Raw genomic sequence first — 12,500 nt, 5'->3', positions numbered from 1 at the left:
CCACCGCTGCTGCTCACTGCTCCCCTCATTTCCCAGGGTGTGATAAAGGGTGATTGGGTCAAATGCAGAGAATAATTTTGCCACACCTAGTGTGTGTGTGACAATCATTGTTACTTTAACGTAACATTGTATTAAATTCATAAACTGTTATAAAATTGAATAGGTGGCGAGTTATTGTGATGTAGAAATATTATTACCAATTTCCCAGGAGATTTCCCCTGATCTTCTTCTTCTTTTATGGCGGGGCACTCAATATTATGGTACATTACCGTTTAGAGCGTGAACCAGAGTCCCCTCCCTCACATACATACCGTATTTTTCGTAGTATAAGTCGCACCTGCCGAAAATGCATAATAAAAAAGGAAAAAACCATATATAAGTCGCACTGGAGCCCGGCCAAACTATGAAAAAAACATTACGACTTATAGTCGGAAAAATACGGTACTATAGTCCTTCCTGTACTAAATTGTATTCCATAAAAACGTCTCTGAGAAACTTCACTAAAATGTTCTGGTTGCTGCCTTTGAAACTCACCATTGTCTTCTAACGTCCTCTTTTATTTTGTCTCCTTTCTCCACTGTATCTCCCCCAAAGAACGTTTGCATGTTCCACTGACTCTACCTCATTTGCAGCTGTCACACTAATGTTTTATTCACTCTGGTGTGTCCTAATCTGATGTGTGACATGATCCCTTCCTCTTTTGTGCTCCCCCTTACAGTTCTTCCCGCTCCTACCGTCTGTGTTCTGTGTTGCATATGTTTTGCTGCTATGTCGCTACTGGTCCGACGTTTCCTGAACTGAATTTTTTCTGAAAACAACTTATAGGCTTGCCTTTACGGACGTATACTATTCTTGTTTAAGTAACTTTTAGTGCAAATGCATATCGGCTCCACATATCGGTCAATCTCTAGTGTGTTTTTTTTGTTTATTTGTGCAGGGATTGTGGCACTGTTCTGACACCATACACCCACGGATTGCGGGGCCCTATACACAGCATTTGATTTGTGTATAGGACTGCGTGGCCCCAATACTTTAGTTTTCTGATGTATTTATTAGGGGTGTAACGGTACGTGTATTTGTATTGAACCGTTTCAGTACGGGGGTTTCGGTTCGGTTCGGAGGTGTACCGAACGAGTTTCCACACGGACATATTAAGTAGCGTACTGCACTTTGTGTAAACAATGCCCACCGAGGCACAACACACGGCATGCTAGCAGCTAACGGGCTACGATAGACTGACCATACGTCCTCTTTTCACCGGACATGTCCTCTTTTGCGGAGCTGTCAGGGCGGAGTTTCTTAAATGCCTCAAATGTCCGGCATTTTGAGTTAGGGTTGCGTGTATTTTCAATGTACGTTCAGGGCTAAGAAGGGGTTAAAAACAAAACAAAGGAGGGGCAGAGACAGAGAGAGAGAGAGAGTTATGATAAACGCGCATGCGTCGCCAGGCTCTGCTTTTTATCCATAGATTTAATTTTTCATTATCTATAGCAGGGGTGTCAAAAGTGTGCCCCGGAGGCCATTTGCGGCCCACAGCTAATGTTTTAAAGGCCCACGGCACATTCTAGAAATACTATTAAAATAAACAAAAACATAACAAAAGTGAAATAAAAAAGCTTAAAGGTTAAATGTAATTTAGGAAAAGTTGCAATGTTGACTAATAAAACAAAGCTGTTTTTTTTTTTCTTTCAAACTGTCATTGCTCAAAACATAATATTGAATCAAAATCAATGTTATTATGAATTATTGACCTATCCAAGGTTCCCATTACTTCACATCAAATATTCCACTCAGAAAAATATTTTTGGTGGAAGATTTTGCAAATTTGGTAAATAAATAAACCCAAAATTTACATTTTGTTGTTTTCTTACTGTACCGAAAATGAACCGAACCGTGACCTCTGAACCGAGGTACGTACCGAACCGAAATTTTGGTGTACCGTTACACCCCTAATTCTGGTGTGTTCTAATCTGATGTGTGACATGATCCCTTCCTCTTTTGTGCTCCCCCTTACAGTTCTTCCCGCTCCTACCGTCTGTGTTCTGTGTTGCATATGTTTTGCTGCTAAACTAGCCACAACATTAGCACCACATAGAACATTATGTCGCTACTGGTCCGACGTTTCCTGAACTGAATTTTTTCTGAAAACAACTTATAGCCTTGCCTTTACTGACGTATACTATTCGTGTTTAAGTAACTTTTAGTGCAAATGCATATCGGCTCCACATATCGGTCAATCTCTAGTGTGTTTTTTTTGTTTATTTGTGCAGGGATTGTGGCACTGTTCTGACACCATACACCCACGGATCGCGGGGCCCCAATACTTTTCTGATGTATTTAGTAGGGGTGAAACGGTACGTGTATTTGTATGAAGCCGTTTCGGTACGAGGGTTTCGGTTCGGTTCGGAGGTGTACCGAATGAGTTTCCACACGAACATATTAAGTGGCTGCCTAAGCTAAAGTCTTAACAAGCTGCTCCGCTTCATTCTGCTTCTGTCTATGTCAGTCCTCTACACAGCACCCGGCATTGTCCCACCCACACAACCATCTGATTGGTTACACACAGAGCGGTAGCAGCCAATCAGCAGTGCGTATTCAGAGCGCATGTCGTCAGTGCTTAGCGTTTAGCAGGTAATCATCAGGCAGCGGACTCTCCTCAAATGATAATAAACACCTCCCAGTCAACTACGAGTAACATCACTATGAGCCCGTTGACCTTCTAAAAACATAAACAACAGCTAAGCTCGCTCGCAGTCCTGGCTTGAGGTGAAGGCTAATTAGCTTTTAGCGTAACGTTAGCTCATTTTGCGGTGTGTGTGTTACGGACAGCAAAGCCCTGTCTCTCTGTTATTTCACTTCACCTTTTTCTGTGTTGATTGAGCTGTGTTGAAGCAGCAAAAAAGGACATTATGTTAAATGAAGAGTTTCTGTCTCTGATAGTTGATATAATAATGTAAGTGCATCATTAAGCCTACATGAACTCCATGGTGTTCAGGGATGAATAGTCTCTCCTATTGTCATTGTACTATTTTTTTCCGCTATAGTTACATTAATCATTAGTAATGCAGCAGCCTAGTTTTGAATGGGTGTGTTCTAACTATCGTGGGATCACACTCCTCAGCCTTCCCGGTAAGGTCTATTCAGGTGTACTGGAGAGGAGGCTACGCCGGATAGTCGAACCTCGGATTCAGGAGGAACAGTGTGGTTTTCGTCCTGGTCGTGGAACTGTGGACCAGCTCTATACTCTCGGCAGGGTCCTTGAGGGTGCATGGGAGTTTGCCCAACCAGTCTACATGTGCTTTGTGGACTTGGAGAAGGCATTCGACCGTGTCCCTCGGGAAGTCCTGTGGGGAGTGCTCAGAGAGTATGGGGTTTCGGACTGTCTGATTGTGGCGGTCCGCTCCCTCTATGATCGGTGTCAGAGCTTGGTTCGCATTGCCGGCAGTAGGTCGGACAATTTCCGGTGAGGGTTGGACTCCGCCAAGGCTGCCCTTTGTCACCGATTCTGTTCATAACTTTTATGGACAGAATTTCTAGGCGCAGTCAAGGCGTTGAGGGGATTCGGTTTGGTGGCTGCAGGATTAGGTCTCTGCTTTTTGCAGATGATGTGGTCCTGATGGCTTCATCTAGCCAGGATCTTCAGCTCTCACTGGATCGGTTCGCAGCTGAGTGTGAAGCGACTGGGATGAGAATCAGCACCTCCAAGTCCGAGTCCATGGTTCTCGCCCGGAAAAGGGTGGAGTGCCATCTCCGGGTTGGGGAGGAGATCTTGCCCCAAGTGGAGGAGTTCAAGTACCTCGGAGTCTTGTTCACGAGTGAGGGAAGAGTGGATCGTGAGATCGACAGGCGGATCGGTGCGGCGTCTTCAGTAATGCGGACGCTGTATCGATCCGTTGTGGTGAAGAAGGAGCTGAGCCGGAAGGCAAAGCTCTCAATTTACCGGTCGATCTACGTTCCCATCCTCACCTATGGTCATGAGCTTTGGGTTATGACCAAAAGGACAAGATCACGGGTACAAGCGGCCGAAATGAGTTTCCTCCGCCGGGTGGCGGGGCTCTCCCTTAGAGATAGGGTGAGAAGCTCTGTCATCCGGGGGGAGCTCAAAGTAAAGCCGCTGCTCCTCCACATCGAGAGGAGCCAGATGAGGTGGTTCGGGCATCTGGTCAGGATGCCACCCGAACGCCTCCCTAGGGCGGTGTTTAGGGCACGTCCAACCGGTAGGAGGCCACGAGGAAGACCCAGGACACGTTGGGAAGACTATGTCTCCCGGCTGGCCTGGGAACGCCTCGGGATCCCCCGGGAGGAGCTGGACGAAGTGGCTGGGGAGAAGGAGGTCTGGGCTTCCCTGCTTAGGCTGCTGCCCCCGCGACCCGACCTCGGATAAGCGGAAGAAGATGGATGGATGGATGGATGGATAGTTTTGAATGGCAGGGTCCCTGCCATCACATGTTGATAAAAATATAACATTTACATAATAAAAATCAACGACAGGCTTCCCAAATGCTGTAATAAATTAAGCATGATGAGTTGACTTGAAACTGTTTCTTGTTGCACTTTTTATATGTAGAAGAAAAGTTTTGTCATTTTATTTAATCTGAGCAACAACTTGAGGCAGTTTAATGTTGAGTGACGTGAAGAATTTTTATAGTGTTCCCAATGTTAAAAGGATAAATAAAATAACCAAAAAATTTATATTTTGTTGTTTTCTTACTGTACCGAAAATGAACCGAACCGTGACCTCTAAACCGAGGTACGTACCGAACCAAAGTTTTTGTGTACCGTTACACCCCTAGTATTTATCCATCAAGTATTTTCAACAATATTTCTACATTGTTGTTTACATGTCGTCAAGGCTGCTACTGGCTAAATCGAACGGTTATTCCGGGGGCCCTGCACACCGCGTGGGATCTGTGTGTAGGGAGGAGCGGGTGTTGTTGAACTACATGACGCTGTTGTTAGAGTTCTTGGTGAAGAAGAAAAAAGTCCAGTTGCACAACTTCCCGCTAAATGTTATTCCAGTCCGTGTGGTCCCTCACTGTCGGTGAGAGGACTTTGGCTCTTCGTCTTTGATTGACAGCATGACCAGATTCGGTCGCCTTAAAAATCACACCCTGAGTTGTTGTTTTATTCATCGTGATGGGAGGAGTCAGGGCTCGACTCCTCCTCCTCCTCCTCCACCAATTCCGCCGGCAGCGTGTCGCGGCGCGTGAAGGCGGCCGCCAGGGTCACGCTCAGCCGCGGCTTGACGGGCGCCATCTCCGACAGCCCGATGTTGTTTCCCCGAGTCACGAGCGTGGTCTTATCCATGATCTCGCCGCTGTGCTTGGACACCACGGCGTCGAGGAAGTCGTACTTGTGGGACAGCTTGCCGCTCTCGAAGAGGTACTTGGCCAGGTAGGAGAAGGCCACGTTGCCGAGGAAGGAGGCCAGCATGGAGGCCGTCTTGAACGGGAACTTCTGGATGACCACGTCCTCCATTTCTCCGGTGATGTGATGCTTGCGCTGCTCCGTGGTCCAGCCCGGGTAGTAAATGAAAGGCGGCAGCTGCAGGTAGGGCTCGCCGCCGCCGATGCGCAGCACCATGCCGAAAAAGTAGGCGGCCACCGAGCCGTACGTGTTGGTGCCTTTGACGAAGAGCACGCTGAGGAGCTGAGGGAAGATGATGACGTACACCAGGTCGGAGCTGAGGTACCACAGTCCGTAAACCGTGCCCGTGACCAGCGCCATCACCGTGGCCAGGCCGCCGAACACAAAGATGGTGACGCGCATCACCCACACAATCTCGCGATCCGACGCCTGGCGGGGAGAGAGAAAGAGAAGAGGCGGAGACTTTAGAAGAAAGATCCCCCTGAGCGGGGGAACGTCAACAAGCACTGACCGACTGTCTGAAGGCCAGCTGGTAGATGTTTCTGGCAAACATGGAGCTGGCCGACAGGATGGAGGAGTCGGCGGACGACATGACGGCGGCGGAGACGGCGCCCAGGCCGAAGAAGGAGACGAACGGCGGGCAGAGGTGCTGGAGAACGATGGGAAGGATCATGTCCGCCTGCTCCTTGTCCTTAGGAGGAATGGCGCCGTATGTGGTTTGGTTCCAGTCTGAATGAGGAAGACCGAGGAAAGGAATTACAAATTAATTACTGTCATTAACATGTCATTATTGGGGCGGTATAGCTCGGTTGGTAGAGTGGCCTTGTCAGCAACTTAAGGGTTCCAGGTTCGATCCTCGCTTCCGCCATCCTTGTCACTGCCGTTGTGTCCTTGGGCAAGACACTTTAAAGGGACATAGGGGAAATATTTTTTTTTTTAGACATGTATCGCGTGCGCACGAGAAACTATCTTTTGCGCACGACATTATTCCTCGTGTGCACGAGATACATGTCTAAAAAAATATATATATATATAAACTTTTAAAACATTTTTTATAACTTTATAAAAACGTTCTCGTGCGCACGAGAAACTTTTTTATAAAGTTATAAATATATATATATATATATATATATATATATATATAAAAAAGTTTATAGTTTTTATTTTATTTTTTATATCGTGTTTTATAACTTTATAAAACTTTATAAAAACTTTCTCGTGCGCATGAGAAACTTTTTTATAAACTTATAAAAAATATATATATATATTCTATAATTTAAAAAAAATTAAAATAAAATAAAAAATTATAAACTTTTTTTTTTATAACTTTTTTTATTTTTAGACATGTATATCGTGCGCACGCGATACATGTCTAAAAAAAAATTATAAACTTATTTTTTATTTTTTATAACTTTATAAAAACTTTCTCGTGCGCATGAGAAACTTTTTTATAAACTTATAAAAAAATATATATATATATTTTATAATTAAAAAAAAAAAATGTTTTAGACATGTATCTCGTGCACACGAGATACATGTCTAAAAAAATTAAAATAAAATAAAAAATTATAAACTTTTTTTTTTTATAACTTTTTTTTTTTTAGACATGTATATCGTGCGCACGAGATACATGTCTAAAAAATTAAAATAAAATAAAAAATTATAAACTTTTTTTTTTATAACTTTTTTTTTTTAGACATGTATATCGTGCGCACGCGATACATGTCTAAAAAAAATTATAAACTTATTTTTTATTTTTTATAACTTTATAAAAACTTTCTTGTGCGCATTAGAAACTTTTTTATAAACTTATAAAAAAAAAATATATATATATTTTATAATTTAAAAAAATATTTTTTTAGACATGTATCTCGTGCGCACGAGATACATGTCTAAAAAAATTAAAATAAAATAAAAAATTATAAACTTTTTTTTTATAACTTTTTTTTTTTAGACATGTATATCGTGCGCACGCGATACATGTCTAAAAAAAATAAAAAATTAAAATTATAAACTTTTTTTTATTTTATAACTTTATAAAAAGTTTCTCGTGCGCACGAGATACATGTCTAAAAAATTAAAATAAAATAAAAAATTATAAACTTTTTTTTTATAACTTTTTTTTTAGACATGTATATCGTGCGCACGCGATACATGTCTAAAAAAAAAATTATAAACTTATTTTTTATTTTTTATAACTTTATAAAAACGTTCTCGTGCGCATGAGAAACTTTTTTATAAACTTATAAAAAATATATATATATATATTTTATAATTAAATTTTTTTTTAAATAAAATAAAAAATTATAAACTTTTTTTTTATAACTTTTTTTTTTAGACATGTATATCGTGCGCACGAGATACATGTCTAAAAAATTCAAATAAAATAAAAAATTATAAACTTTTTTTTTTTTATAACTTTTTTTTTAGACATGTATATCGTGCGCACGCGATACATGTCTAAAAAAAAAATAATAAACTTATTTTTTATTTTTTATAACTTTATAAAAACTTTCTTGAGGCATGAGAAACTTTTTTATAAACTTATAAAAAAATATATATATATATTTTATAATTAAAAAAAAATTTTTTTAGACATGTATCTCGTGCGCACGATATCCATGTCTAAAAAATAAAAATAAAATAACAAATTATAAACTTTTTTTTTTATAACTTTTTTTTTTAGACATGTATATCGTGCGCACGAGATACATGTCTAAAAAATTAAAATAAAATAAAAAATTATAAACTTTTTTTTTTATAACTTTTTTTTTTTAGACATGTATATCGTGCGCACGCGATACATGTCTAAAAAAAAATTATAAACTTATTTTTTATTTTTTATAACTTTATAAAAACTTTCTCGTGCGCATGAGAAACTTTTTTATAAACTTATAAAAAATATATATATATATATTTTATAATTTAAAAAAAAAATGTTTAGACATGTATCTCGTGCGCACGATATACATGTCTAAAAAAATTAAAATAAAATAAAAAATTATAAACTTTTTTTTTTTATAACTTTTTTTTTTTTAGACATGTATATCGTGCGCACGAGATACATGTCTAAAAAATTAAAATAAAATAAAAAATTATAAACTTTTTTTTTTATAACTTTTTTTTTTTAGACATGTATATCGTGCGCACGCGATACATGTCTAAAAAAAATTATAAACTTATTTTTTATTTTTTATAACTTTATAAAAACTTTCTTGTGCGCATTAGAAACTTTTTTATAAACTTATAAAAAAAAAATATATATATATTTTATAATTTAAAAAAATATTTTTTTAGACATGTATCTCGTGCGCACGAGATACATGTCTAAAAAAATTAAAATAAAATAAAAAATTATAAACTTTTTTTTTATAACTTTTTTTTTTTAGACATGTATATCGTGCGCACGCGATACATGTCTAAAAAAAATAAAAAATTAAAATTATAAACTTTTTTTTATTTTATAACTTTATAAAAAGTTTCTCGTGCGCACGAGATACATGTCTAAAAAATTAAAATAAAATAAAAAATTATAAACTTTTTTTTTATAACTTTTTTTTTAGACATGTATATCGTGCGCACGCGATACATGTCTAAAAAAAAAATTATAAACTTATTTTTTATTTTTTATAACTTTATAAAAACGTTCTCGTGCGCATGAGAAACTTTTTTATAAACTTATAAAAAATATATATATATATATTTTATAATTAAATTTTTTTTTAAATAAAATAAAAAATTATAAACTTTTTTTTTATAACTTTTTTTTTTAGACATGTATATCGTGCGCACGAGATACATGTCTAAAAAATTCAAATAAAATAAAAAATTATAAACTTTTTTTTTTTTATAACTTTTTTTTTAGACATGTATATCGTGCGCACGCGATACATGTCTAAAAAAAAAATAATAAACTTATTTTTTATTTTTTATAACTTTATAAAAACTTTCTTGAGGCATGAGAAACTTTTTTATAAACTTATAAAAAAATATATATATATATTTTATAATTAAAAAAAAATTTTTTTAGACATGTATCTCGTGCGCACGATATCCATGTCTAAAAAATAAAAATAAAATAACAAATTATAAACTTTTTTTTTTATAACTTTTTTTTTTAGACATGTATATCGTGCGCACGAGATACATGTCTAAAAAATTAAAATAAAATAAAAAATTATAAACTTTTTTTTTTATAACTTTTTTTTTTTAGACATGTATATCGTGCGCACGCGATACATGTCTAAAAAAAAATTATAAACTTATTTTTTATTTTTTATAACTTTATAAAAACTTTCTCGTGCGCATGAGAAACTTTTTTATAAACTTATAAAAAATATATATATATATATTTTATAATTTAAAAAAAAAATGTTTAGACATGTATCTCGTGCGCACGATATACATGTCTAAAAAATTAAAATAAAATAAAAAATTATAAACATTTTTTTTATAACTTTTTTTTTTTTAGATATGTATATCGTGCGCACGCGATACATGTCTAAAAAATAAAAAATTATAAACTTATTTTTTATTTTTTATAAAAACTCTCGTGTGCATGAGAAACGTTTTTATAAACTTATAAAAAAAATATATATATATATTTTATAATTAAAAAAAAAAAATTTTTTAGACTTTATAAAAAGTTTCTCGTGTGCAAGAGATACATGTCTAAAAAAAAAAAAAAAAAAAAATTATAAAAAAATTTTATTTTATTTTTTTATAACTTTATAAAAAGTGTCTCGTGCGCACGAGATACATGTCTAAAAAAAAAAATAAAAAATTTTTTTATAAAAAATTTTTTCCCCCCCATGCCCCTTTAGGGGCTCTGTATACATCTGTCCGATATCAGCCATAAACAAATTGTCGCGTAATATCGGCTTGTATCCAAAATATGCGATACAAGCAGTATCGCAGCGTGTTTACTTATGCAAAGTTGGACAGCCATCTGACATCTAAATGATATCGGACAGATGTACGATATCAATATCGGCTAATATTTTATCGGGACACCCCGTTTGAACATATGTTATGATTATTTTACAATTTAAAAGTCTTGGCACGGCTTAAAACCTTGTGTGTTATCAAATGAGGGCGTACATAACTGAGGTGTTTCAGGTGTGCACATACCAATACCACACGCTGTTGATCAATGCACTAATTTGGTCCCTCGCCTGCGTCTGATGTAATATTTAAAACCTCGCGCTGCTCCATAATGAATGAGGCGAAGCAGCTGCTATTTACTCGCCTCTCTCAGATCTACCATGCGTGCTGAGCGACGCCGACCACTACAGATGCACACAAGCTGGCGTGCGCAGGAACCTCCTCACCTGTTGAGGCCCCGATGGCTCCGATGAGAACCGAGGGGACGGCCATGACCAGGCACCCGAACGCCGCCAGGAAGGAGAGGACTTGTGCGTAGGTGGCGGAGGACGCGGACAGGACTCTTTGGAAGTACACCTGCCAAGGAATGCCTCCCAGCATCTGGAGGCAAATTACACACCAAGAATCTTAAAGGGGAACTGCACTTTTTGTGGAACTTTTGCCTATCGTTCACAACCATTATGAGAGACATTTCTAGTTTTTATTTTAAAGACTAATGGGAGTCCCCGTTGTAGCCTCTAAAACAACGTCAAAACTGTCAGAATAATTGTATCTAAGTTATCACAAAACTTTGATCTTACCAAGTACAAGGCTTGTAAAACTCCACTGTGTAGGATGGGAGGCGACATGAAGGTGTCGGTTTCTTTGATGTATTGTAATCCACAGGAAGATTTTGTCTCGACCCGAGATCTACAAAGCGGAGAGGAAGCAGGACCTGGCACCTTTTCTTTGATCTGTTTTGTAACCAAAGGCGACGGCTGTTTATGACCCCCCTCCCTTTAGAAACAGCTGTTGCCATGTAATCAAGGAAAGTCCAAATAAAAGAGGAGGCGTACAATCTTTCATCAGAGCGTGGTGGAAGACTGTACAAAGAGTACAGCCCAGACGTTTCTCCTCAATTGAGCTAAATTGAATTATGTCTCTGTTTAATTCCTTGCTTCTTTGTCTGTTTAATAGATGTCATCAGTGTTTGAACCTGACAAAAACCCTCCATCAACGTCTTATATACACACTGCAAGTATGTATATAATGTAGTAACAGACATGTTCATAACAATATGTAGTATGTACATTATTTACCCCACTTTGGTAATTTTAATCCAGTGTTTTTCAACCACTGTGCCGCAGCACACTAGTGTGCCGTGAGATACAGTCTGGTGTGCCGTGGGAGATTATCTACCGTATTTTTCGGAGTATAAGTCGCACCTGCCGAAAATGCATAATAAAGAAGGAAAAAAACCATATATAAGTCGCACTGCGACTTATAGTCCGAAAAATACAGTAATTTCACATATTTGGGTTAAAAATATTTTTTGCAAACCAGTAATTATAATCTGCAAATGATGTGTTGTTGTTGAGTGTAGGTGCTGGCTAGAGCTCGGCAGAGTAACCGTGTAATACTCTTCCATATCAGTAGGTGGCAGCCGGAAGCTAATTTCTTTGTAGATGTCGGAAACAGCGGGAGGCACAGTGCAGGTAAAAAGGTGTCTAATGCTTAAACCAAAAATAAACAAAAGGTGAGTGTCCCTAAGAAAAGGCATTGAAGCTTAGGGATGGCTATGCAGAACGAAAGTAAAACTGAACTGGCTACAAAGTAAGCAAAAACAGAATGCTGGAGGACAGCAAAGACTTACTGTGGAGCAAAGACAATGTACATCCGAACATGACATGACAATCAACAATGTCCCCAGAAAGAAGGGGAAATATCCTTGATTGCTAAAAACAAAGTAGATGCGGGAAATATCACTCAAAGGAAGACATGAAACTGCTACAGTAAAATACCAAAAAAAAGAGAAAAAAAACACCAAAATAGGAGCGCAAGACAAGAACTAAAACACTACACACAGGAAAACAGCAAAAAAAGTCACGGCGTGATGTGACAGGTGGTGACAGTACACCTACTTTGAGACAAGAGCTATAGTGATGCATGCTTGGTTATGGTTTAAAGTCATATCCAACAATTGCGACAACGACTTTTTACTGAGTTTCGTTTTTTAATGATCTCTGCTGGTGGTGTGCCTCCGGGTTTTT

At 37.6% G+C, this 12,500-nt stretch overlaps 1 protein-coding gene across 2 annotated transcripts in view; it reads right to left on the bottom strand.

Moving 5' to 3' along the window:
* Positions 1 to 4,931: 4,931 nt before the first annotated feature.
* The window catches only part of LOC133615883 (high-affinity choline transporter 1-like), a 23,823-nt gene continuing 16,254 nt past the window's right edge, over positions 4,932 to 12,500 (bottom strand). For both annotated transcript variants that reach the window (XM_061974748.1, XM_061974749.1), the window contains 3 exons: positions 10,698 to 10,851; positions 5,879 to 6,096; positions 4,932 to 5,796 (listed from right to left, as the gene is read on the bottom strand). In XM_061974748.1, coding sequence (XP_061830732.1) covers positions 5,125 to 5,796; positions 5,879 to 6,096; positions 10,698 to 10,851 — 1,044 coding nt within the window. In that variant the 3' untranslated portion in view covers positions 4,932 to 5,124. The remainder of the gene's footprint in view (positions 5,797 to 5,878; positions 6,097 to 10,697; positions 10,852 to 12,500) is intronic.

Source organism: Nerophis lumbriciformis, linkage group LG15 (genome assembly GCF_033978685.3).
Source record: "Nerophis lumbriciformis linkage group LG15, RoL_Nlum_v2.1, whole genome shotgun sequence".
NCBI lineage: Eukaryota > Metazoa > Chordata > Actinopteri > Syngnathiformes > Syngnathidae > Nerophis > Nerophis lumbriciformis.
This window is presented reverse-complemented; position numbering and strand designations above follow the sequence as displayed.